The sequence below is a fragment of the Bombus pascuorum genome, chromosome 13 (assembly GCF_905332965.1).
Source record: "Bombus pascuorum chromosome 13, iyBomPasc1.1, whole genome shotgun sequence".
Lineage (NCBI taxonomy): Eukaryota > Metazoa > Arthropoda > Insecta > Hymenoptera > Apidae > Bombus > Bombus pascuorum.
The window spans coordinates 5,753,539-5,777,143 of record NC_083500.1 but is presented as its reverse complement, the minus strand read 5'-3'; the positions used below and the strand labels follow the sequence as shown (position 1 = coordinate 5,777,143).

General features: G+C 29.1%; 5 protein-coding genes and 1 long non-coding RNA gene across 8 annotated transcripts; 2 read left to right on the top strand and 4 right to left on the bottom strand.

Moving 5' to 3' along the window:
- The first annotated feature begins 50 nt into the window (after positions 1-50).
- LOC132913135 (meiosis regulator and mRNA stability factor 1-like) lies at positions 51-1,329 on the top strand. The gene is made up of 4 exons (XM_060971137.1): positions 51-64; positions 164-307; positions 407-688; positions 1,012-1,329. Exons 2-4 carry the CDS (start codon positions 185-187, stop codon positions 1,231-1,233), a joined length of 627 nt encoding a protein of 208 aa, XP_060827120.1. The 5' UTR covers positions 51-64; positions 164-184; the 3' UTR covers positions 1,234-1,329.
- On the bottom strand, positions 309-3,512 carry LOC132913139 (large ribosomal subunit protein uL14). Its single transcript, XM_060971143.1, has 5 exons — positions 3,392-3,512; positions 3,078-3,161; positions 2,426-2,554; positions 1,005-2,114; positions 309-674 (listed from the first exon to the last, which is right to left on the bottom strand). The coding sequence occupies exons 1-4, from the start codon at positions 3,402-3,404 to the stop codon at positions 1,918-1,920; spliced, it is 423 nt and encodes a 140-aa protein (XP_060827126.1). The 5' UTR covers positions 3,405-3,512; the 3' UTR covers positions 309-674; positions 1,005-1,917.
- Positions 3,513-4,084: 572 nt separating this feature from the next.
- LOC132913133 (metaxin-2-like) lies at positions 4,085-7,397 on the top strand. The gene is made up of 4 exons (XM_060971135.1): positions 4,085-4,265; positions 4,540-5,119; positions 5,669-5,806; positions 6,311-7,397. Exons 1-4 carry the CDS (start codon positions 4,220-4,222, stop codon positions 6,342-6,344), a joined length of 798 nt encoding a protein of 265 aa, XP_060827118.1. The 5' UTR covers positions 4,085-4,219; the 3' UTR covers positions 6,345-7,397.
- On the bottom strand, positions 5,289-5,669 carry LOC132913144 (uncharacterized). Its single transcript, XR_009659332.1, has 2 exons — positions 5,437-5,669; positions 5,289-5,359 (listed from the first exon to the last, which is right to left on the bottom strand). It is a non-coding gene; the product is annotated as an uncharacterized LOC132913144 (long non-coding RNA).
- A 395-nt stretch (positions 7,398-7,792) lies between the features above and the next one.
- On the bottom strand, positions 7,793-14,114 carry LOC132913126 (CTD small phosphatase-like protein 2). 2 transcript variants are annotated; one of them, XM_060971125.1, is made up of 8 exons: positions 13,415-14,114; positions 11,935-12,169; positions 11,462-11,602; positions 11,153-11,399; positions 10,511-11,067; positions 10,020-10,376; positions 9,837-9,932; positions 7,793-9,758 (listed from the first exon to the last, which is right to left on the bottom strand). In XM_060971125.1, the coding sequence occupies exons 2-8, from the start codon at positions 12,145-12,147 to the stop codon at positions 9,693-9,695; spliced, it is 1,677 nt and encodes a 558-aa protein (XP_060827108.1). In that variant the 5' UTR covers positions 12,148-12,169; positions 13,415-14,114; the 3' UTR covers positions 7,793-9,692. The 2 variants fall into 2 exon arrangements, with proteins under 2 accessions (XP_060827108.1, XP_060827109.1); XM_060971126.1 differs by lacking the exon at positions 13,415-14,114 and having other exon boundaries at positions 11,462-11,790; positions 11,935-12,046.
- A 138-nt stretch (positions 14,115-14,252) lies between these two features.
- LOC132913120 (protein MON2 homolog) lies at positions 14,253-23,469 on the bottom strand. Of its 2 annotated transcripts, none has more exons than XM_060971106.1 (25): positions 22,827-23,469; positions 22,528-22,659; positions 22,243-22,425; positions 21,921-22,157; positions 21,728-21,853; positions 21,465-21,662; positions 21,140-21,392; positions 20,919-21,072; positions 20,594-20,836; positions 20,212-20,498; positions 19,762-20,132; positions 19,455-19,667; positions 19,207-19,382; positions 18,975-19,137; positions 18,050-18,197; positions 17,718-17,971; positions 17,501-17,635; positions 17,181-17,431; positions 16,934-17,096; positions 16,719-16,862; positions 16,327-16,640; positions 16,053-16,237; positions 15,723-15,966; positions 15,486-15,568; positions 14,253-15,362 (listed from the first exon to the last, which is right to left on the bottom strand). In XM_060971106.1, exons 1-25 carry the CDS (start codon positions 22,944-22,946, stop codon positions 15,193-15,195), a joined length of 4,947 nt encoding a protein of 1,648 aa, XP_060827089.1. In that variant the 5' UTR covers positions 22,947-23,469; the 3' UTR covers positions 14,253-15,192. The 2 variants fall into 2 exon arrangements, with proteins under 2 accessions (XP_060827089.1, XP_060827090.1); XM_060971107.1 differs by having other exon boundaries at positions 15,486-15,562.
- Between the last annotated feature and the right edge of the window lie 136 nt (positions 23,470-23,605).

Here is a 23,605-nt window from a genome sequence, read left to right as displayed (position 1 = left end):
ATATGTAATTATAATTATTATTATAGAAAATAATATAGAAAATAGGGATATAGAAAATTGCCATGTTAGTATTAAATCTTGTAATTTTATATTACTAAAATATATTACATAATACTATAGTTAAATATATTTAAATATATAATATTTCTTATGATTATGACAGGTACCAAAAGGAAGGTCTGCCATGGCTGCAACCCAAGTAATTAGAGAAAAATTTTTTGGTGGTTATAGGGAAGCAGAATTTATTGTAGTTTGTGATGTCTTAAGAGAAAATAATCGGGTTATGAAAGAATTGAATAATGCTCAGGTAAGTTAATCTGTATATCTTTTAATATTATAAATTATTTAATAATAGTATCATTTTTTTATATTATAATGTTGCATTTATAAATCTTGTGTTTCACAGGTTAATTTAATACATGTTGCTAGAGAGTGTAAAAATGCTGCTGATGAAAAACTCAAGCAATCTATTAGAAGATTTGCTGATATTCATGGAAGTCCAGCAGCTGTGATTTTAATATCTGGTGATATTAATTTTGCTCCTGATCTTAGTGATTTACGTTATAGGAAGAAAATTCATGTGATACTTTTACACATGAAAAATATATCTGAAGCATTGATACTGTGTGCTAATGAGCACTATGATTTCTCAGAACTTATGGAATCACTGCCATCTACAACAATACAGGTAAATATTAGTTAATTTCTAATTTCACATGACATTTTTCTAATCTTTTCTTAATAAAAAATGAAACACAAGTAGCATTTGTAATTGAAGCTTTGTACAATAAACTATTTCATCATAATTGTTTTTTTTGTTGTTGTATATAAGTATGTCTATTAATTTGTCTATTGATATTAAAATATTTTTGAGTTTGTAGCAATATGTATATCTATGTAAATTAGGTTAAAATACATACTATCTTTATAAATATAAAATATGAACATGTTAATTATCTACATATATGTGTGTATATCTTTTAGTATTTTGTAAAGTTATATACCTTCCAGGTTACTGCATATTACGATCTCCTAGTTAGTAACCTTCCTGAAGATCAGGATATTATGTTTATTAAATGTTATCTTAAACAAATGTTCGAAAGCTGTGGTGGCCAAGTGATGGAAATTCAGTCAAATACTGCAATCGTACGCTTTACTTCAAAATCTTTTGCAGACAGGTATTATATATATGTATATTTGTTGTCTTTTTACTATTTCGTAAATTTTGTTTAATTGTATATACAAAATAATAATTGTATGTCTGAAAATATAGTATAGTGTGTTTTCATAATTTAATTATACTATGAATAATATATGATATCAGACGTAGCTTTATGTTTGAATAACCCGCCTATTAGGTGACCAATGATTTACTTCTGTGTACAAACATTCTATTGGTCTCTTTAGTATTAACAAAAAAGAGCTGTATTTAAAGTATGTAGTAGGGATAGATACATAAATAAGATAGAGTTCAAATAGTGTACAACAATGTAACGAACCTAATGGCACTGTAAGAAGATTATAATTTTGATTTGTATAACATATCTAGTTCATATATGTGTATAGTAGTAATTAAGCGTTGAAAAATTGTTATTTTCTGATATATTGTTATTATTTATCGTTTTATTTATCTATATTACAATGTTGACACAAACTGATAATTTTATTTATATATAAGGTAAGATAATAATATAGCTGCTAGTAAAAAATTATTACTGTGAAAAATGCAGGCGTTCGGTAAATTCATATTCTACAGAAAGAACTCTTAAGAAAAGTTGTATGAATAGTTAACCTTTTTTAGGTTATTAAATTTGAATAGAGTTAATGGATTGCATTGACGACATATTAAAATTCTCAGAATATAATTCAATGTGTCACTTAATATTATGTATAATATTTGTTATTTCTACAGAATGTTTACGCGATACTGCTGGCGTTAGATGCTATCCTCGGCCACAAATCTGCACATTCTTTTGCAACGGGTCCTGTGATAGCTGACCCTTTCATTTCTCCTTTATTATTGACAATAACCCCTGCATTGTCTTCAAAATATATAAAAACTCCGTCTTTCCTTCTAAACGGTTTTCGTTGCCGTATTACAACTGCAGGCATAACTACAAAAATGCAATTTAAAAACGTTATCAATATAGTTACTTATCCCTATTTAATCATATAAATTATATACTTTTCCTTAATCATCGCAAAAGGAGTATAAAATGACCATGTTTGTATCTCTTGATAAATGTATAAATTAATTAATAATAAAATAACAAAGAACAAGAATTCTATATAATTAATTTTGAGAAGTTCTTTCTATAGAAAAGAGTTTAACTACTTTAACGTTAAATGAATAATAAAAATAATAGAAATATTAATGTATATATTACTCGAGAAGAATACTGAATTACAAAATGGTTCCAATTACCCTTCTTCCTAAGTTCAGGTTTTCCCTTTTTGACAGTAGCAACTATCATATCACCTGATCCTGCAGCTGGCAAACGATTTAGCCTGCCTTTAATACCTTGAACTGCGATGACATACAAATTTTTGGCACCTACAAAAAAAAGCATTTATATTACAAATTCAATCTAGTAAAATTCAGAGACTTTTATGGAAAAACTTGAATTTAATCAAATGGCAAAGGTAAACTATATATTGGTTGAAATTGTTAAATTGCATAAATGTATAATTCATATTTCATAGATTTGTTGGACTTCTCAATTTATAACTATTTCAATTTAACACACTTCTGTTAATGGTATTAAATAATTACTACATAGTTTTAATAACACTTTTTTGCTTGAATAAGCAATTTAATTACTAATATTTATTCATATAATGATATGTGATAATGTTCATTTTAAGTAAAATTTCAGAAATTTATTTACAAAACTATTATACTAAAGAGCTTTAGTACTACTAAATTAACTGTTTATCATATTCAAGGTAAAAATAAATCTATGAGAAATAATCAAGAAATGCGAGTGACAACCGTTAACCATGTGTTGCTTTTGTTCATAACATAGTCAGATTTCTTAGGTTAAGCTTTATTTTTATAGTATTTTCTACATACTTACCAGTATTATCGGCACAATTTATGACTGCGCCAACTGGTAAGCCCAGTGATATCCTAAATTTTGCTCCGGCAGAACCACCACGTCCTTAAAAAATAATAATTTCATATTCATCCTTGCTATTGATGTGCATGTCTAACGCGGTATTTTTCTCCAATACAATCATTGATTTATCCAGATTCTGTTACTATTAGCGAAAAATTATTTTTCCAACTGTATATTACAAGCATTCGTTTGACGTTTGTTCATTTCTTTTTGAATTGATAGCTAACACTTTGATGGATTTCGTTAGATTTTCGCCTTGAAAAACAACTTACCTCTCTTCGACATCTTGCTGTGTTTAAAAGAGAAAGAGACTGCTGTTTATCGCGCATTAACTTTTGCGCAATCTCGAACCGTTTCCGACGCGGGAACAATAGCAGTGTTCAAATTTCAAATCAATTCTTTTGAAAGAAATTATCGTAATTAATTTGACACAGCTAAAAAGGTATAATTTTAATATTCTCCTTCCATTGTTTCATTAATGAATTTTTTATAATATATCTAATTTACTATATATACTTGTACAGAATTATCTCTGTTATAAATTGTTTAGTTCTCATTTAAGAAAATAAGGAATATTTGATTTTAAATATATGTATACATTTTCATCCAAGTCGTAGTATTTCAATTAATTAAATATCATTAATCTATATATATTTAATACTATATACATTTTCGTTTCGGACTATGTTAGAAATTAGTCAATCTTATTTGTTTATATGTAATTATAATTATTATTATAGATTTACATTTACTTGTTTTTGCCATTATATAACATTGTTAATAAACATATAGTGTATAACAATTAATGAAGTATTTAATATAGCTCAATTAAAAATTAATAAGGATTAATGTAAACATATACCGTAATGACATAAATATTTAATACATATACTTTATTTAATGGGTATTTAATTATAATGTAATTACTTTAAGAAGAATACAATATTATATTATAACAATTTTATTGCATTAATTTTTATAATGAAAAAGAATCGATATTGCCTTCGCCGATTTTCCTTGTTTTGTCATTTGATGTAGATCAGAGTAGAGCAAAATAATTAAATTTCACGTTGTTATTCGTATTACACTTACCAGATAAAATGCCTTGTCCCCTGTTAGCAGATTCTATCACTCTAGAATTGGAAGGTAACTATTAAAACTTTATTTCAATACATACTTCGCGTTTAAGTTCTGGCTGCCATGAAACTTAACCTTGTCTCTCAAATTTACGTTATTTATTCACTTTCTTTTTGATGCGTCTTTAAATAATGGCTAAATTTTTGCATGAAAGATACTATATTTCTTTTGTAAAGCTTTCTTTAGTTTTATCATTTGTGTTTTATCTCATGTTTTCCTCATAATTATGCAAAACCTTAGTATTATTGTTTAGAAACCCTAATTAATATTCTCTTTTCTTTAGCACAAGAGCCATGGCCTCAGCCAATTACTTTGTATCAACCATATGAAGTTGAACAAATATTATTACCTGACAATGCAAATTGTTTAGCTGTACAAGCTTTCCTTAAAATGTGTGGCCTTGATTTTCAAATAGAACCAAGAAGCAATGCAGAATATATGTCCCCATCTGGCCGCGTACCATTTATTAAATGTGGAGCATTTTTAATATCTGAATTTGATAATATCGTATCATTCATAGGAAATAAAGGCAGAAGTTTGTCAGACCATTTATCTGCAACTTGCAAAGCAGACATGAGGGCTTATATGTCATTAGTGAATAATGTTTTTGTAAATGCTGAGCTCTATATATGTTGGGTTGATGAACCAACTTTGAATGAAGTAACTAAAGTAAGGCATGGGAGTGTATATCCATGGCCATTAAATCATTTTTTAAATTGGCAAAAAAGAAAGGAAGTGATAAAGAAACTCAATGTACTTGGCTGGTATAATAAAACTATAGAAGAAGTATGTAAGGAGGTTCAAAATTGCTGTACAGCATTGTCTGAAAGATTAGAGGGTAGTGATTATTTTTCTGGAGAGAAGTAAGTATAAGTTATTAATTTAGATTGCTATAAATGCTTTATTTCTTTTTATTAATTAAAATTAAACATAACAAATATGCCTTATATCCATTTGAAATTTTTTCATAGACAAAAATGTATCCTGTGCTTTTTGTTTAATATTACTGATGTTTTGATTTTTGAAAAGACCTACTGAAGTAGATGCTCTTGTTTGTGGTCACATATATGCCCTGTCTTCAATCACTCCTTCTCTCCCACCTACTGTTCAAGAGATTGCTGCAGCTATACAAGATTTTCCTAAACTTCTTGAACATGCATCAAGAATTGGACGAAATTACCTGAATAACTGTTTGCTTGAACCTCCTGTTTATGATTTTGAAATCTGTGCATCTTCTTCCAAAGAAACCCTATGGAATTATTCTGAATCAATTGAAGCATTACCACCACTTTCAGAAGATTCTTTTGAAATTCTCCTTTTAAATCCTTGAATCCTTGTAACAGTGCATTTGTTGCCATAGTTTAAATAGATGAAATTTATATTTGACAATATTTTTATTTAATTATATTTAGGACACCTAATGAATTGGATGCCCTTGTTTTTGGACATATTTTTACAATAGTCACAACACCGCTACCTGGTAACAAACTAGCAAATATTGTCCAGAGCTATCCACTGCTAGTGCATCTCTGCAAACGCATTGAAACTAGGTATTTCCAGCGTTCGGAAGATTAGGGGGAATTTTCCTCGGGCTCTAGATACGTTGAAATTATGTACTCTGATAGTACTCATATGAAGTTCCTGTGCTATGCACGCACTCTTGATAAAGAACAAAGTAAAAAAGTAAAGCCAAGCTTATGCAGTATTTTATAAACAATTGTCTAAAGAAAGATAAATTCCTTACACTATTCAAAATGATATACAAACAGTGGTTTTAAATAATTTTATTAAGGTATTATGTTATATAACACATGAGGCACATACATTGTATATCATAAATATGATACATACAAGGTACAGTAAGTAAACAAACGTTTAATGTATCTGAAGCCCGAGTCCGAGAACTAGTAAGAAATAGTAAACTGTATAGAAAATAGAAAAAAGTATTGATAGTTGTTATAGCTGTTAAATATGAAAATTATATTAGTGTTGAACATGAAATACCATTGAATGTATTATTCTAAATACATAATATTGCACGTGACATTTTTCAGCATTTTTTCTCCTCAAGCGATACGGGTGAAATAAAGTAACAAAATGTTGGAGGCGAGAATTAAGTAATGCGACTTTGGAGATTTCTAAATATATGTTCTTGGAAAACGACAGGAATGCATAACCGATAAAAGGTATCCATAAATTAGGCGTTTTACAAAAATATTTATCAGATTTTGTTAGAAACGATAATGTTAAATCATTGTTTATTTCTCCAATGACAATTGTTTTCAATGTATATTTTGTCAGCATATATTTTTAACTTAAATCATTGAAGAGAATTATGTACAATAACAACCATTCTGATATTAAGTATAACTATATATGTGTTAATTGACAATAAGTACCTTTTTATCATAAAAATTGCATATATTTAACCAATAATATTTGTTATTTTGTGTGCATTTTAAATAACTTATTCACATTTTGTTTTAATTTTATTTTAATTGAAAGTTTTTATTAGCTACATGAACTAATTTATACTTATGTGTAAAAAGTATTTATATCATTACTAATGTGCATTGTTTTCAATGTACATCTTTATTACATAGATATCTTTTACACGTTATAATAAAACTTTACTTCTTGTCTAGTCAGTTCATTATAACATACTTTTCTGTGTGAAACTGTAAAACATTCTTAGATATCATATGTAAAATAATATAATGATGTATAATAAGAGCTAAATTAAATGTAAGTTATTGAAATAATGTTCAAATTATTTTTTTTCATATTCTTAATTGAATTGGAAGATGAATATTTAATACTAATTACGTAATTATGAATTATCTCGTATAAATATTAAAATATGTCTGTTACATATTTCTTGTCTCCAGCGTTTAGTTACAGTAAATACTAATTATATTCACCTTCAAAGTTTTTATTAAAATTTGTATACTTAATAGAGAGAATGTAAATTTTTTGATTTCTTTCAAAGTATTGTTTACAGTTCAATGTTTTCACATATAGGAATATCGTTAAATAAACACTGTTTATCTCCTTATTGCAACAATTTATATCTGAATATATTCATTTTTTAATGATAAATAAAAGAATAAATAATATAAAGACTTACTTCATACGTAACAAGCATGTATTTTCCTCCCTACTGTTATTATTTTTATTTCTTAATAGTATCTTTCAATAACAAATACTATGTGAAAACTACTATTGTAATATGCATGAGAATACAATCTGATTATTCTAAAGAAAAATATAAGCAGTTCGCAATTTGTTATTCATTGAAATTATAAAAAGATATTATGTAGAAAAAGAAAAATACATACAGTGATCTACAATGATAAAATTAAATTAGTGAAGTCATTTCCAATATTGCACGATGTGATTCGTAAAAAATTATAATAATTACCTCGATTGAGGTTCGTTAGATAATGATCTAATCATTATCTTACGCTTCAATGGAACTCAAAAAATTAATAGAAGAAGCAAAAAATTTTATCTAACCAGGACAGTTTTACATCTAAAAGTTTTACATCTTTTATAATAAAGATTGATATTACACATCTGTAAATTCGTGATGTGAAATGCGCATACAATCTTGAAGTATAGTAAACACTACAAGATGTAACATGTTTACAGTTTTACTAAATTGTGACGTTTCGATATAAATTTCTGGCTATGAATTACACGCAATTCTTTAATTCTATTAGATATAGCAGGATATAGCGATATAATTGTCTCACGCACGTTTATACAGATACGTACACATCAACATGTACTCGTAATTAAAAAATTATGAATATATGTATATATGTATGCACTTAAAGAATTTGTAATCTACACTGATTTATACTTGCAGTGCTCAACTGAAAAGTTTAAACATTCATACTTTCAATATATTGATTAAAAATAATCAGATTGAGATCATATTTATTTATAACTAAACTTAAATATAGAAGACATTACAGACATCTTTCCAGAAGACTAATTGTATATATATATATAGCTATATAGCAAAAAATATTACAAATTTAACAATAAATGACAACTGTAGACAATAATGATCATTTGTCCTATGTTTAAAATTTATAGAATATCATTTTATGTAACTAAAAACAGAATTACTTGTGCAAAAATATTTAGTCAAACATAATAAGTCTGAAGTTGTTAATTATAATTTTGATTAATGTAAAAAATAGTTTTATTCTGAAAGTATAAGTTTAATATTCCTATTTTCTTTCTTTTTCTTTTTTACTTTGTTAATAGGTACGACTTCTGCTATGTATGGACTATGCTCAGAAATAAAAACTAGCGATAACGGAAGTTATTCGAAAATGGAAGTTTGTATTTTATTCATTTATGTTTATCCTATCAGTATATTTTGTTTCTATTCAATGAACTTACTATCTCTTGGAACAAATAATTGAATTAACTATTGCAATAATTTCATCTCATAGATGATAGATTTCTGCTTAACTTACTTTATAATTGGATAAATATATTGAATGCTTTGCATATTTCTGCATACAATGAATAATATGATTAACTTCGAGAAGTAAATTGTATCACTCCCAAAAAAGGAGAAAAAGAAAACTCGAATGCGATCGATCTTAATTTCTTAAATAAAATTTTAATATCTAGTATTCGATTATTTTGACATCTCTCAACTTAACATTATGCATATTTTATATATATTTTGTTTAATTACATTTTATTCATTTTCTCCACAACTAAGAATATGAAGAATATTTAAATTGAGAGATATCTATAATTTGCTATAATGTATCTACTAGAGCAATTTAATAACAAGTGTATAACCTCATTTTTTAATAATTTAGATTAGAATATTATTTATGAAATTTTCTCACAATAACACATAAGCCCTGGCAGTCACTGGTATCAAATCTTGATTTGTCTTTATGTGATTCATAAAGAGAGAGTTTCATTATTTATTTATTGATTGGTACCTGCCCAAATATTTGATAAATATAGATTCTAGTAACTACTATGTTGTGATATTTCTTAACAATATTATGTTAAGATGTTAATTTTTCAAATGTATTTTTTACACTAATCTTTTTAACAAGATTAATTTAAGTTCCTTGCAAATAAGTACAAAGTTTATCATATTTAAATAATAAATTACCTCTTTTTGAAATTTTATAAAAATCAGCGCAAGAATTATTTCAACTTTTATCGATATAACTATATTTTGGTTTTTAATAATTTCAACGATTACGTATCGAATATTATTAACAAAACATTATTGCAAATTATAGAATTTTCTTTTGGCGTGTGTTATTGCACGCTTTGTATGATATCTTACATTTATCTGCTGAATATATCCGTAAGATATACTATACATGTACGTACCTATATAGGCTAACAGCTTTTGAAATGTTAATCTTGTGTTTACGAAATGAATTAATCTGGTGGTAAAAAACTGAAGAGTCGAAATTGTTCTCTAATACGTGGTCTAACATCTCCACCCTAAAATGTTAATTAACGTTTATTCTATTATCAATATTTGTTGCAAATCACCTAACATAAACTTTATTAAATACTTACCCAATTTACTAAATTTTCTAAGAAAGGTAACAATTTCATTAATTCATTATCTGAACGATCAGCAAACCAACTTTCTATAGGAATACCATTTTCTAACTGTAAAAGAAATATTTTATTAAGATCAGAAAATATAAAACTGTTCTTTTTTTCAATATTTGAAATATGACAAAGCCATATTCTTACTTGGTATCCAAATGCTTGTGGACTATTATCGATAATAACAGTTTTAGATAAATCTCTACCGAGTATAGATAGATCCTTGATATAATTTCCATTTACGCAAACACAGTGTTCTCTGAACAGACGATACTTAATCAATTTTCGTGTTGGATCTAATAGATTCATTAATTTGTTTGCATAAACTCGTTTACTTGCAGTAAAAAGAATCACTTCATACAATGACGAGACATGTTCTAAAAATTCGCGAAAATAGGGTCTTGTTCTGACGAACACCGTGTATGTTACATCTTGAAAGACGACTGGAAAGCGGAATGCTGCATCCGAAAGTTCTTGCAAGCTACAGTGAACTAATGTTTCATCCTGTATAAAAAAAAAATCTTTTTATATCCCTTCGTTCATTTTCTGTAATATTTTTAGATTTTATTAAAGAATTATTTTGTTATTATATTAATTTTTATTATGCATTTTTTTTTAATAATTCAAAATATTCGTACCAAATCTAATACGAGACTAAATTCTGGACTACTGCGTGTTTTAAGAGGAAGAGCAGGACACCTGGCTCTCATCGCTGGAGTCAAAGGTGGTAAGTGTTTAATGAAGACATAAGGATCAAATGGTTCCCAATCTTCTTGAACATGAGTAACCATATTTTCCATATCACAACTTTCTACTATTTCCTCACTTCCAACTTCCATATATTCAACGTCATGGTAATCGTTCTCAATATCATCGGAATCATATTTTTCAGTAACATTCCCATTTGTATCTGGCGAATGATGATGGCTTAGATTATACATGGTTGTAGTACCATATTTTGTAGTAGTAAAGTTTGATTCATATTTTGACAAATGGGTGTCAACAGAACATTGAGTTTTTGACGAATTACTATTGTTCGCATTATTATTGCTAAATGTGTACTTTTCATTTGGAAAATACTTTTCTGATGAATAAGAACGAGTTCCATACATGGACGTAGAATGCATTAATCTATAGCATTCTTCAGATGCTTCTGTTTGTGTGCAATGTGCGGAATAATACAGCAAACTAGTATCTGTAAGAAAAGGAATATATTAGTTGCATATGTGTTACACAAAGCCAAATAAATTATTATAGGCTATATTTGTAAATATACATACCAATACTTTTGCTTTCTTCATCATCCAATACATATGAAAGGTTTGAATTTGAACCTATAGATGCAGGAGGCATTAGATTTGATAGTGGTGATACACTCGAAACTGAAGATTTGATGTCATTTACACTGATTATGGAAGAACAACATGAGTCTGTGTTTAATATAGATGAGTACAAAGATAAACTAGTTGTATTCCAGTTTTCCTTAGATTCTTCAGAAACTTTTGATACTGTTGCACATTTTTCTGGCTAAACAATTTATATTTTTTACTATTAGTTATTAAAAAACAAACTAGTTTAAAATAACTTACAATAACTGCATCTTTTGTCGAAGATCGGTGTAAAGGAGTTGAAGTAACCATTGATCGTTTTATGCATTTTCTTCTACGAGGCCCTCTCTCTCGTCTATTAGGCGCAGATTTTACGAAACGTAAAACATTTTCTTTACAAGCCTACGAAGATAATAATCTTTTTAACAAAACTGAAGTGAAGTCTTTACGTTAACCAAATGACTTCGATTGTAGTTCTAAGAAATCTAAGTGCATAACATCCTTGAGAGTTAGTCAGTCACTCATTAACCGCTGATTAGTTAGAAAGTATTTCTTTTTAAGGAATAGTGAAGTTTGTTTTAATAAATGACCTGCAAAGATCATTTACATAAGCTAATAATAATAATGTAATTTGAAATATCATAATTGAATATCAATGTTTTAGATAGCAACACAAAAAGATACAACAGATGTGAGAAGTTAAGATCAAAGGAAAAATAGATACTATTGCATACCTCTTTTAAGAAATGAGTACATCTATGTTTCCATCGTGTCAGTCTACCACATTTGTTTGGTGTATTAATGCGATAATTATTATTATTTACAGATGGAAGTTTTCGTAAGCTGCTAACTTGTACCCGATGGTGAGATGTTTTAGTTCTGGATACACAACTTACGTTTAAACGACCACGTAGTCTTCTACTAACATGTTCACTTCGTAACCACATTTCAGAGAAGTATCTAAATGGCCTAAAACAATATGTAATCATAGAATATTATTGTACTATTTAAAAGTATTAAAATTATACAACTGTTATATTAATCAAAATCAATAAGTAGCATGAATCAATTTCTTGTTAATCAACAGAAGGAGGGTAAATAAATATATACGCATAATATAATGTATACTCATAGAAATTATTAGAGGTTTATTTATTAATATTATATATAAATATATATAAAATATATATATATATAATATATATATATAAAATATAAATATATATATATATCCATTTCTTTTGTAAATACATTTTTTTTATAAAGAATGATCTAATAATACCCTAGTGTAGCAAATAAATTTAAATATAAAACAAAATTTATTTTTATATATTTTAATTATATTTAATTTTTCTTTTTTGTTTTCAAGCAATCAAAATACATTTTCTTAACAACTATTTTAAATACAAGTTTTATTGTAACAACTGATATAAAAAATTCTATTTAAATTCAATGGGTATTTTCAACAAAATTATACATTTACAACATCCGAGATACATATTCCTTAACTTTTTACATAAATAATTTATTTTTCCTAAATTATACTGAGGTATATGAAAAGCAGTAGTTTGAACTAAACATAAAATTTCATAAAGAACAAAATTTTTCTACAGAAATAATAAAATCTAAATCGTAATCTAAAAAGAAAAATCAGTTCATACATTAAACAAAGAGAGATCGAAAGATCAAAAAGCTATCAATTATTAATGTTCCATCGTGTCTTAGAAATTGCGCGGGAAAGAAATTCGATCATATCGTAAAAAAGGGGCGTTCCTGATCTACGGTTTCTTGTAGTGGTTCTATATACGTATACATATACTCGTGTAAGCGTCACACTACGCACGCACGCACGCACACATACACGCGCATACAAATACACATATACACACACTTAGAAGTATATATCGATTTATATGCAGTGTGATACTTGGTTACATTTTCTAGTATCTTTACAGAAATAGTGTAGATTTGTGTGCACAACCGAATAATCGGCGAAATGTGAAATGAAATTCATATTACATGATAAACCGTGCACGATGCTCATCTTACTCGATGGTACTGTACATCGGACATAAATCGATCGAAAGTTTGAAAGTACAATGTTGTGCCGCGGAAGCGGCGGCACCCAACAATTGTAACGCCTGAAAATTCCCGCGAAAACTATCCCGCGTGAATAAATGCTTAACTCATGTTTCAACTTATGATACCGCTTACCATATCTCTTAATTAACAGACACACTTATTAAATACAGAAATAAGTCGGTATGTGTTGTGGTCACACGCGTTTCATTCAAATCGGTAGCTCGCATTCACTTTTCATCCCCCGAAACTAAACAATCATGGCTGCGGCGTCACTCGAAAATACATCATGAATCAAATTCAACACTACTTCGTTAACACATACCGTTTCTCACAAATATAAATCAAATTTTTCAATTCATTTTTTAAATCAAAGTCACGTGAAAAATAATATAGTAAAAATATATCCTACAACTATATTTTTTATTGAAATTTGATTAATTCTACAAGTTTTCCGGTTACAAATGCGACATCTATGTTTTAAAGACACTTCTTTTTAAGGCGCTTGTCCATTAAGAGAAATCGAACCAAGTACTTACTGTTCAGCCAATATTAATTAATTGTCCAAATATTTACAACTTATACGTAGATAAAATTCATATCAAAGCTTAGTATGTGCCATAAAACAAATCTAGAACGTCAAGATGTTATATGTAGATAATCCTTTCCTATGTACTGCTCTATATACATACACCATGAATATACATTTGTATTATATACAAAATTAAATGTTTTGGATATAATGAAATAATATGATGAACAATTATATAGAGAATAGAAACAATTTATGTATATGTTAATTAAATAATAAAAAAATATATTTTCAAAGATAGACTTTACTGGTTTTGATTATATTAAAAAATGTTTTCAAAAACTTAATATAAAAAACTGTTGCGCTATATTATAAAAAATATTAAAAAGTACAAAGCCTAAAAATATATGAAGGCACAATTTCTATACAAAAATAGCAATAAATATTTCAGACTTTTATTGAATTTTTGTATGGCTATTTACATCATTATATCATAGTTTATCAATATTGTATCATTGTAAGAATAGCGAATAGTAATTTTATATTATTTATAAAATCGTACTATATGCTCTAATCGCAATTAATTCAATATTTACAATATGTATTAGAAAAGCCAAGTCGTACATGAACTATGTACAGCAACATGGCATATGTGTATAATTTGTAGTCAACCAATTTGCGCTTAAACAAATACATATTTAACACAACTTTTGTATACTTGCTTCGACTTCCTAAGTCTACATGTTTTTATGTGTTATTTCACTCAAGTATAAGACACCATGTTATATTACTTTTGTTTTTGCTCATTATAGACAACATTACTAACTAAACCAAAAATTATATGCAACTATTTATAAATATTACGCTATATATAGCAGTTCTCTGTTACTTTAAAATCTTACAATAATAAACTGTATAAAAAAGGAAAGAATTTTATACTCATATTTGTAGAAATCAAAGTATTTGAAAGAATGGAAGTTCTTAAAATGTCAAATAAATATTTAAGTGATTATTGCTAACACTTCAAGTGTTAACATGCTAATTGAATACATTATTCTATAAAAACCTATTGCAATTTACACAATTAAAATATTTATATCATAAAGATAAAGATGATAGATAAAGATAAACATGAACGTTTTTTACCTTTGTTATATGGTAATGAAGAACTTCTAAGATTTGTATGATAAACTTTTCGGCAGATACATAAATTAAAGATTTTCAAAGATACTTCACCTTAGATTCTTTACCTTGTAACGTGTACGCGGAAGTAAAAATTTTATGACAAAATTTATTACACACGTAACCAGTTATAGAAAGTTTACTACTTGGTTGCGTAGCAAACATTATTATCTCGAGTTAGGAGCAAAGAATGCAATGGTCAAACACCATTGGATGTTGCGGAACTATGAAGCGGTGGTCTCAATAGATCATGATATTGTAGTAAAGCTTCTCGCAAAGATCTTGATACTTGACCTGACGCCGTAGCTATTGTACATTCTACTAGACAAGGATATAGTCCAATCAGTTGTTCCCAAACTGATCTTTCAACTAGAAAATAAAATTTGTATTCCATTGTCTTTCTTTGCATAACGTTTTTTATAAATAAAACAAAGGAAGTTACGTATGTTGTTATAAAAATTAAAATCAAATATATAAATTAATAAAGATTACCTTTGTTAGGTGGTGCTTTTTTCAGAGAAACCACAAGTGTTGCAACAGCTTTCAGAACAAAAGAAATTTCTGATAATCTGTACCTAGAAAAGGTTTATATAATAAGTACTTAAAAATTAATATATGTATATATTACATTTATTTCCAATGGAATTGTACAATGTATTTTACTAATATAATCAAATGAAATCAAATGAATGAAGAGCTAAAAAAATTTTGTTTGAACAAAACTATTACCTAGGTAGTGGACATTTTCCACTTCGCCTCTCGTTTTCAATATATCGTCGTAAAACTTCTTGAAACCTATGAAGAAGCGCAGTGACGGCTAACCGTCCAGCAACACCTCCTTCATCGTTTTCAGGACTTTTGGTTGTGTCATGATCTGATTCATTATTTAGTCCGTCCAATAGAGAAAACTGAAGTAATGTTTCAAAACATGTTTTTGCGAATTCCTCTCTTAACTTAGTTTCGCCGCTATTTTCTACAATAATGGAAAGTAATTTTACAGCAATAAAAAATAATTTTATATTTAAAATTTTTCCTTCAATGAACATAAAAGAGATTTACCAATATTTGTTGTAGTCGCTGAGTGTATGGACCCTTTGTTTAATAACATAACTACTCGCAAAATAAACTGATGAGGTATGTATTGAGAATGTGGTAAAACCTCATCTCGTAAAAGTTCCATCACTTGACAATCTACAGCTTCATCCGCTTGAATTTCTTCGACACCTCGTTCTATATTTAATATACTGTAGTAGAATACCAAAATGTTAATTTTAACAATCAACGGTTACAAAACAACAAAATACAAGTTTATTGCTATGCTTTATCGAACCACCTTTTCGGAAATAGGAAATCATCTAATGTATTCGCTAGTTCCGGCCACATATTTTGAAATTGTTCTGGATATTTCCTGGCTAAAGGTAAGCCAGTATGTAAAACAGCAAGCAAACTAGTAACAGCCAATTTCCAAGTTGTTGGTGACGGGCAAGCATACTTCATTGACAAAGGCACGTGCAACGCTTCTATAATATGCTTTAAAACTTGTCCATCTATAACTGCCATTTCAGGTGCTGTCTTTTGATATAATGTTACAACCATTGATAAAGCTTTCTCTCCAAAAGGAACATAATTCATAGTCACCCAATCAGCCTAAATAAATAAAAAAACTAAATAATATTTAATTAAAAATAATGTAATGGTTAAATATAAAAACTAAAAAATACGCACAGATACGCCTCTAATTTGAGAGATGTGTTTCGTTGGGATTTTACCATAGGTGGGAGCTTCACAAGCCAGCTTTGAAAAACTCAAAAGCTGAAGAAATATTAAAACAATCATTGTTCGCAAATTATCGGGTCCATTTAATGCTTCCTATTAAAAGGAAAATTAAATTAATGTCGAATAGAAAAAGAATGATTTTAATAATGAAATAAATTACATACTTTTTGTAAAAGCTCCATTGAATGAAGTACACCATCTTGTAAATGAGTGAGAACTACATCTGGCATTGTAGGCAAAATATATGGCGTTGATTCACCATGTACTGGAACTGCAACTGCATTTTTTAACACAATGCAAAGTTTTTGCAAATCTGGACCAGTGAATCTGAAAAATAAAAAAAAGGATATACACTTTCTTTTTTAAAATAGGAACTTAGTTACATGAAAAAATTATTAAGTACGAATATACTTGTTTCTGATGTGTTGGAAAACAGCTGGAAATATATGAACCAATGCTGTTAAAAATGCTTGTGATGGTACATAAGGTTCCGTTTCCCCTTCTTGAGGAGGTGTTGTACTTTCCATTCCAATATTCAACCACACACGCCATGCAACGATCCATAATGCTTCAGAATCGTTTGATTGAATCACTTCGTTATTGTCACTTCCTTTTTGGAGATATAAAATCTCTTGAAATGATTTTAAAGCTGCCAATGATACCTAACAATTATAAATACAAAATTTAAAAAAGTAATTTTTTATAATTACATATATCGTATACATACACACCTCGTTATTTTTACTAAGTGCAGAATTTTCTATAAATTCTAACAAAAGAGACCAAGCTCTAGGAAAATCGCCCAACATTTGTAACAACTGCCGCTTGGTATTAAATACTCTTCCAACGCCACTCAAAGTCAATACCTATAGAATAATAATTAAACAGATTAATTTTATTAATATATTAGTAATATATTAATGTAAGTATTAAATAAATATATATTACCTGCGTTTCCGCCCACTGCTTCTGTGCTGTATTTCTACTGTGATGAATAAGTATGTTTCCACTAGTATCTACCTTCTCACTACTGGCGGAATTAGATAAACTTCTTACTTTATCTAGCAATGGAAAAAGAACCTGCCAAAGTACAGCTTGCCATGTCGGCTGATGTAACAAACTACCATGTGCAGATATTGTAGAAAACAGAGTTTGACTAGCTGATTTGCGCACGGCGGGCCGAGGATCCACACATAAGTCACCTTACAAATATAAATGCAATAGTAATATTTCAGAAATGTTCTATCTCCTATATAAAGTTTTATAACAAAATATGTTACCTAATCTTGCATATAAACACATCCAAAGTTTGTCAAAAGGTGGCATATTTGTTGTACCAGGAAAATCCGGAAACACCGACGATGAATCTCCTTTCAGAGATACACAAAGCTTCTCTTGGTTTTGATAAAAATAATCGCTTATATTCCACTGAAAAGACAATATATAAATATAAATACATTAAACTGACTATATTTTATAAAACCTACAAAATCTATTGAATTGACCTATCAATCTATTTTTTATGTAATATAAAAAAGCATTGTAATAACACATCTAAAATAAACTTGATTTGCCTGATTGTCTTGATTTTAATTTTTTTCATTCAAAACATTTGCACTTCAATTTTAACAATTTTAAATGCTTCTAATTTCTTCTACAACTTAATGCATGTTCATCTTTTAATTATGAGTTCCTGCTCTGATGTACTTGTAGAGAATTCCATAATCTGTAATCGAAAGTTTCAACCAAAAGTTCCGAATTCGCGTAACATGTTATCTACCAGGTCCTTCTCAAATTAACACCTTGCCATACTTTTATTAGTCTGAGTCATGATGAAAATTTTAAGCCAAACCTGAATATCGCGAGTCAGGCTCGTGGTTTAATTTCATGTGAAACGTGAACGTCACGAGTCTCACTCGTAGCTTAATCTCGGGCCAAGTATGAATGTATCGAATAGTGTCTTTTTTCTAAACACGGGCGCGGCTATCTACGTACTCAGTCGCACGATCTCATGTTTCAAGTTCCGACACTCTGTCTCCATCGCTTCGGCTCTTTTCCTGACCATTCGGGCGCAACGTTTGGGCCCGGATTCTTCCGAGTTAAATGGTATGGCAAGGGGTTAAGAAAAGAAAAGAAAAACATTTAACAATACTAAGATTAAGAATAAAACGAACATATAAAACATTTTTGTTCGTTCATTCTTACCATTAATCCGACAGCAGTTAATGAAATATTTAATTCTTGCGTCTGAGAACCGAATTTTGCGGCTGTGTCAACACAAAGTGGAAGACATCGCCAAGGCATTACTGGTAGGAAATCAGTTACTACCAATTGTAAACACTGAAATGCTATACGAACTAAAGCTTCTCTGTAAAATACATAAATATACAATTAAAATAAATATGTTTTATTAGATCGGGCTTTTATTACTATTTACCCGTGATGATCAGATACTGCTCCAATAATACCAAGTACCAAAGGCCAGCCATGATATAGTGTTTCTCCTGCTCCATGTAACACTTGTAAAACGCACTCTAACTGTCGTTGTCTTACATCTCCATGGCGAACTGATGATAATTCTGATAATGGTCCTAAAAGTAAAGTCTGCAATTTCTGTAATGAAAAAAAATAAATTACATTTTCAATATTCAATTTATTTTCTTTTAATTTAAAAGTTTAACATACTTGATTATCGCGCAAAGGTTGTGGATATTTGTGTTGAAGTGCCATTTTTACGAGATATGTAATAGCTTCGACTCCCCATTCTCTCATACGAATATGCGGATGTTGACAAACTTCCAGCAAGTGATTTGTTAATGGTCTCCATAAAACTTCTACCCGTGGTAAGTTTACCAAACCAGTTTCTAAAAGTTTAGCCACAGCAAATAGGGAGGGTTCCTAACAGAGACATTGCAATGTGACTACACTTTATATTTAAGACTTAAATGTTAAAACTCTGATGCTTTCAATTGAAAATCAAATTCACACTCACTCTATTAGAGTAAGCTAATTCCATAGCTTCGTGGCTCAACTTGCAAAGTGCGTCTATCAAGTGATGTAAAGCTACATCATCAAGGTGTTGACTACTTTCGAATAGCCTGCTAAGCATGGCGCTAAGTACAGGCAAATCTGCCATAACTGCATTTGTAAGTACTGCATTTGGATCGGCAGCGGTTCTTCCCGCCTTTAAGGATCCTCCGGTAGAAGGCTTCAAACCAAGTATCCAGACAAGATGTTGTAGTGTCGTAAGTACCAAATGCCATGCACCACCAAGTATGCTTCCATGGCAATGTGCAAGTGATAATAATGCACGCATACATTGTAAATTTTTTGCCGTTAACATAACTGGACCTTGATGTGCACCTATATTGGCGCAAATAGTTTTCCATTTTATTCAGCTATAAGCAGTTTCATTCAGCAATTTCAAATCATTATTACACACCAACTGGTAGAGATGCAGTGGGTAGAGGAGTACCAACAGCTACAACCTGTTGTCTATAATCTGGTTCACCAATAGTCACATTGTACTGAGTGGATTCTTGTTGCCTTGCACTCGGTATACCTTGAGGAGCATTGTACAACACAGTCAAAGCGTAATGAGGAGGCAATGATGCTTTACATATTGCAGTAATGAAAGCGTCACGCGGAGTCTGCAATTCTAATTGTCCACACAGCGATGCAAAAGTTTGAATTGCTTTTAACACATTTTCTGTTGCAGATTCATCAGTGCTAGGAATTCCAGAGAAAAAAAAGAGATTTTTATACATAAAAAATAAATTTTAATACTACATGGGTAAAATAATTAATAGCTTAATCTTTCTTACCTTGCATCTATAAGAGGACTTAATGCTGCTAACAAGCCACACCAACTAGAATTAATGAGCTGAGTATGAAGTTTTCGTTCAAATTCATTAGGTTTGTACAATTGATTTCCAGTTACAACTTCATTAGTACCATTGATTGCGAGAGCTATGGATCGTATAATGTCTAATAAGCATGCATACGCTACACTTATTCCATAGCCGATAGGAATCTGTGGCGGTTCAACTTTATCAAGCATGTCCAGACTAAAAGTTAATTAAATTATTGGTATTAATTTTTTACAAGAGAATTATACTGTAAATAACAAAAAAGGTTCTATTATTTTACTATGTTGATTTAGCTTGACCACTTGTAAATGTCGCAACTACCGGCAACCAAATGCCGCGTGAATAAAAACCAGGTTGAGGTGAAACACCAGGACCTATAGGCATTCCCGTAAATAACGGAGAAGCCGTACTTTGTGGAATCGTTGTACTTGTCGCTAACATTAAAAAGATATTAACATTATTAATATTTTATTGCTATTATAGTAAATTTTTAAAACTTACTTATATTGGTTTGGTTCATCATTTGAGGATTAACAAAAAGACTATGTACATAGGCACCTAAGCTATTGACAATATCTTGAAAAATGTTGGTTGCATGAGGTTTTAAGTCATAACATTCACAGAAATTTGTAAGAAGATCAGATTGTACTGTCATTTTATGTAAAACTTCTAAAGCTAAGGCTCTTTGCCATGTTGGTTTATCAGGATCCAAAAATTTAACAATTAGGGATAAAAATATCTCACATTCTGTCACCTGAAAAATTCAAAGCTGTATTATAATATTTTTATTAAGTTTAAAAGTTTTTGAAGTTTATAGAATATATACCAAAAGAGAATGATATTTTTGTATCAAAATAGAAACAACTCGAAGGAGTCGCATGCTAATAGGAAAATAAGGTTTATCTAAAGGTGTAGCTTGTTGTAGTGATGCTGGTACCGAATTGCGATATTTGATATTAGGGGAAAATAATTTAATTACAAGGGCACACACTCTTTCCTTTAGTAGAAAGCTAAATTCTGGATGCTGAAAAAAACGAAAAATTAAACAATTATAATTTATATGTGAACTCATCTTTTATAACTAAATACCTTAAAAAATACTGATGAAAAATTTGTTAGAACAGATTCTAGCAATTCTAGTCCAAAGGTACGTGTCATTTCTGTAATCCCAATTAGCCAGTAAGGTTGATCTGCATTTACTAATTGTACTAAGTCCTAAAAAAATTTTACTCCGTAATTAAATTTTATTAAACAATGTAACAACTAATATAAATAAACTTACTTGAAACATTAAATATGCATCAGCAGCACATGGTCCTAAACTTTTAGGTGCCTGATTAGTAGGAATTTTTAATTCCTCCAAATTTATTTCATCTGAATCTTCTTGATCAGGACTTTGTTCATCTTCTGCAACTACACGCTCAAATACTAATGACACTAACTGTCTTACTGTGGCACCTGCTGTGTTAATTGTTGTAGAATCTTTTGTAAAATGTAAGCGAAAACATAGAACTAAATTCTGAAAATGACATATTATTTTTTTTAAATTACTCAAGATGTTAATGACATAAATTTTTTATTCTATAAGTAATATAAATTATTACTCTTGCAAGTGTTTCTCCATGAACCACAGTGTTGCTAGTTAGTAAAAGAGTTACAGTTTGTAAAACTTTAACTTCTTCTGTTCCAGATTCCATTAACATCCATAACGTATCTGTGATATAACGAGCACCCTTTTGATCAATAGCTTGTTGTGTAATTAATTTTTGCATCATAGTTAAACAAAACTAAAATAAGTAATATGACAGAAAATTATTATATTGTTTAAATATAAAATATTATATATTTAAAAAATAAAATACTAAAGAATATATCTGGTTTTTACATACCTTTATAATTTTTACATCTTTACTCTCACAACCTTGAACCAAAGGATATAAGATTTGATTAACAATATAATAAATTGGAGCACCCGAAGTATTCGAAGCTGTCCTTATTTTTGCAATTCCTTCTTCGCATGACTGTAATAAAATGCAATATTTAAACATTGTTTCCAATAATTTTGTACTAATCTTCATGGGAAAAAATAGAGCACTTTAAATTAAAAAACTAACCTAACTCTTTATTTAATATTACATAATAACGTGTAATATATTACTAAATATTAAAGTCAATAATAATAACATACTTCCTTGATTTGTGGATATTTCTTCTTCGTCTCAGAGGCGAGGACTTTCAAGTCAGTTTGTAACGATTCCAAAAATTTTGAAGTATTTTCTGAATTAGTTCCGATAGCTGAACTCGCCATCGCGTATCAAATTCTCTTTTTTACAACGTTACCATAAAAATCTATATCATCGTAAGTTATAAACAGTTTCTCGAGGCATGCATATTGCCATATGAATATTCGTATCTATCTAACAGTAGGTGAGTTGGCACATCCCATACCGATTATCAGAAATGACAACGGACAGGTGACAATTTAGTGGGTTTGTCTTTACGCATTTTTAACCTTACGTCATTTCAACGACACTATCAATCACTTAGAGCTTTTAGCAGAGTTTCGATTAAACTTCCTTAAAAACCGTGTATTTTTACGATTATTAACTATTCGCATCTTAATCGTAACACGTTCATGTAAATAATAAACTGTAGCTTGCAATGGCGACAATAACTCGTATGTATATGTATTGCAATTTACCACCGACCTCGAATCAATTTATAAACTAGGGTGGAAGCTCGTACTATAATCAAACGATATACCATTTGAGATTGCGCTTATACATTTTTATAAATTTTAGGTTATGTTGTATACTTTAATTAGCCATATATCATTATAACTTAAATTAAAGTAAAATGACTTTATCTATATTAGTTTGTAGAATATTGTATAAGATCTTAAAATATGAACTTGTAAAAGTTTCTTCAATGAGCCACTACGTGGTGCTGAACAACGTTTTTGACATG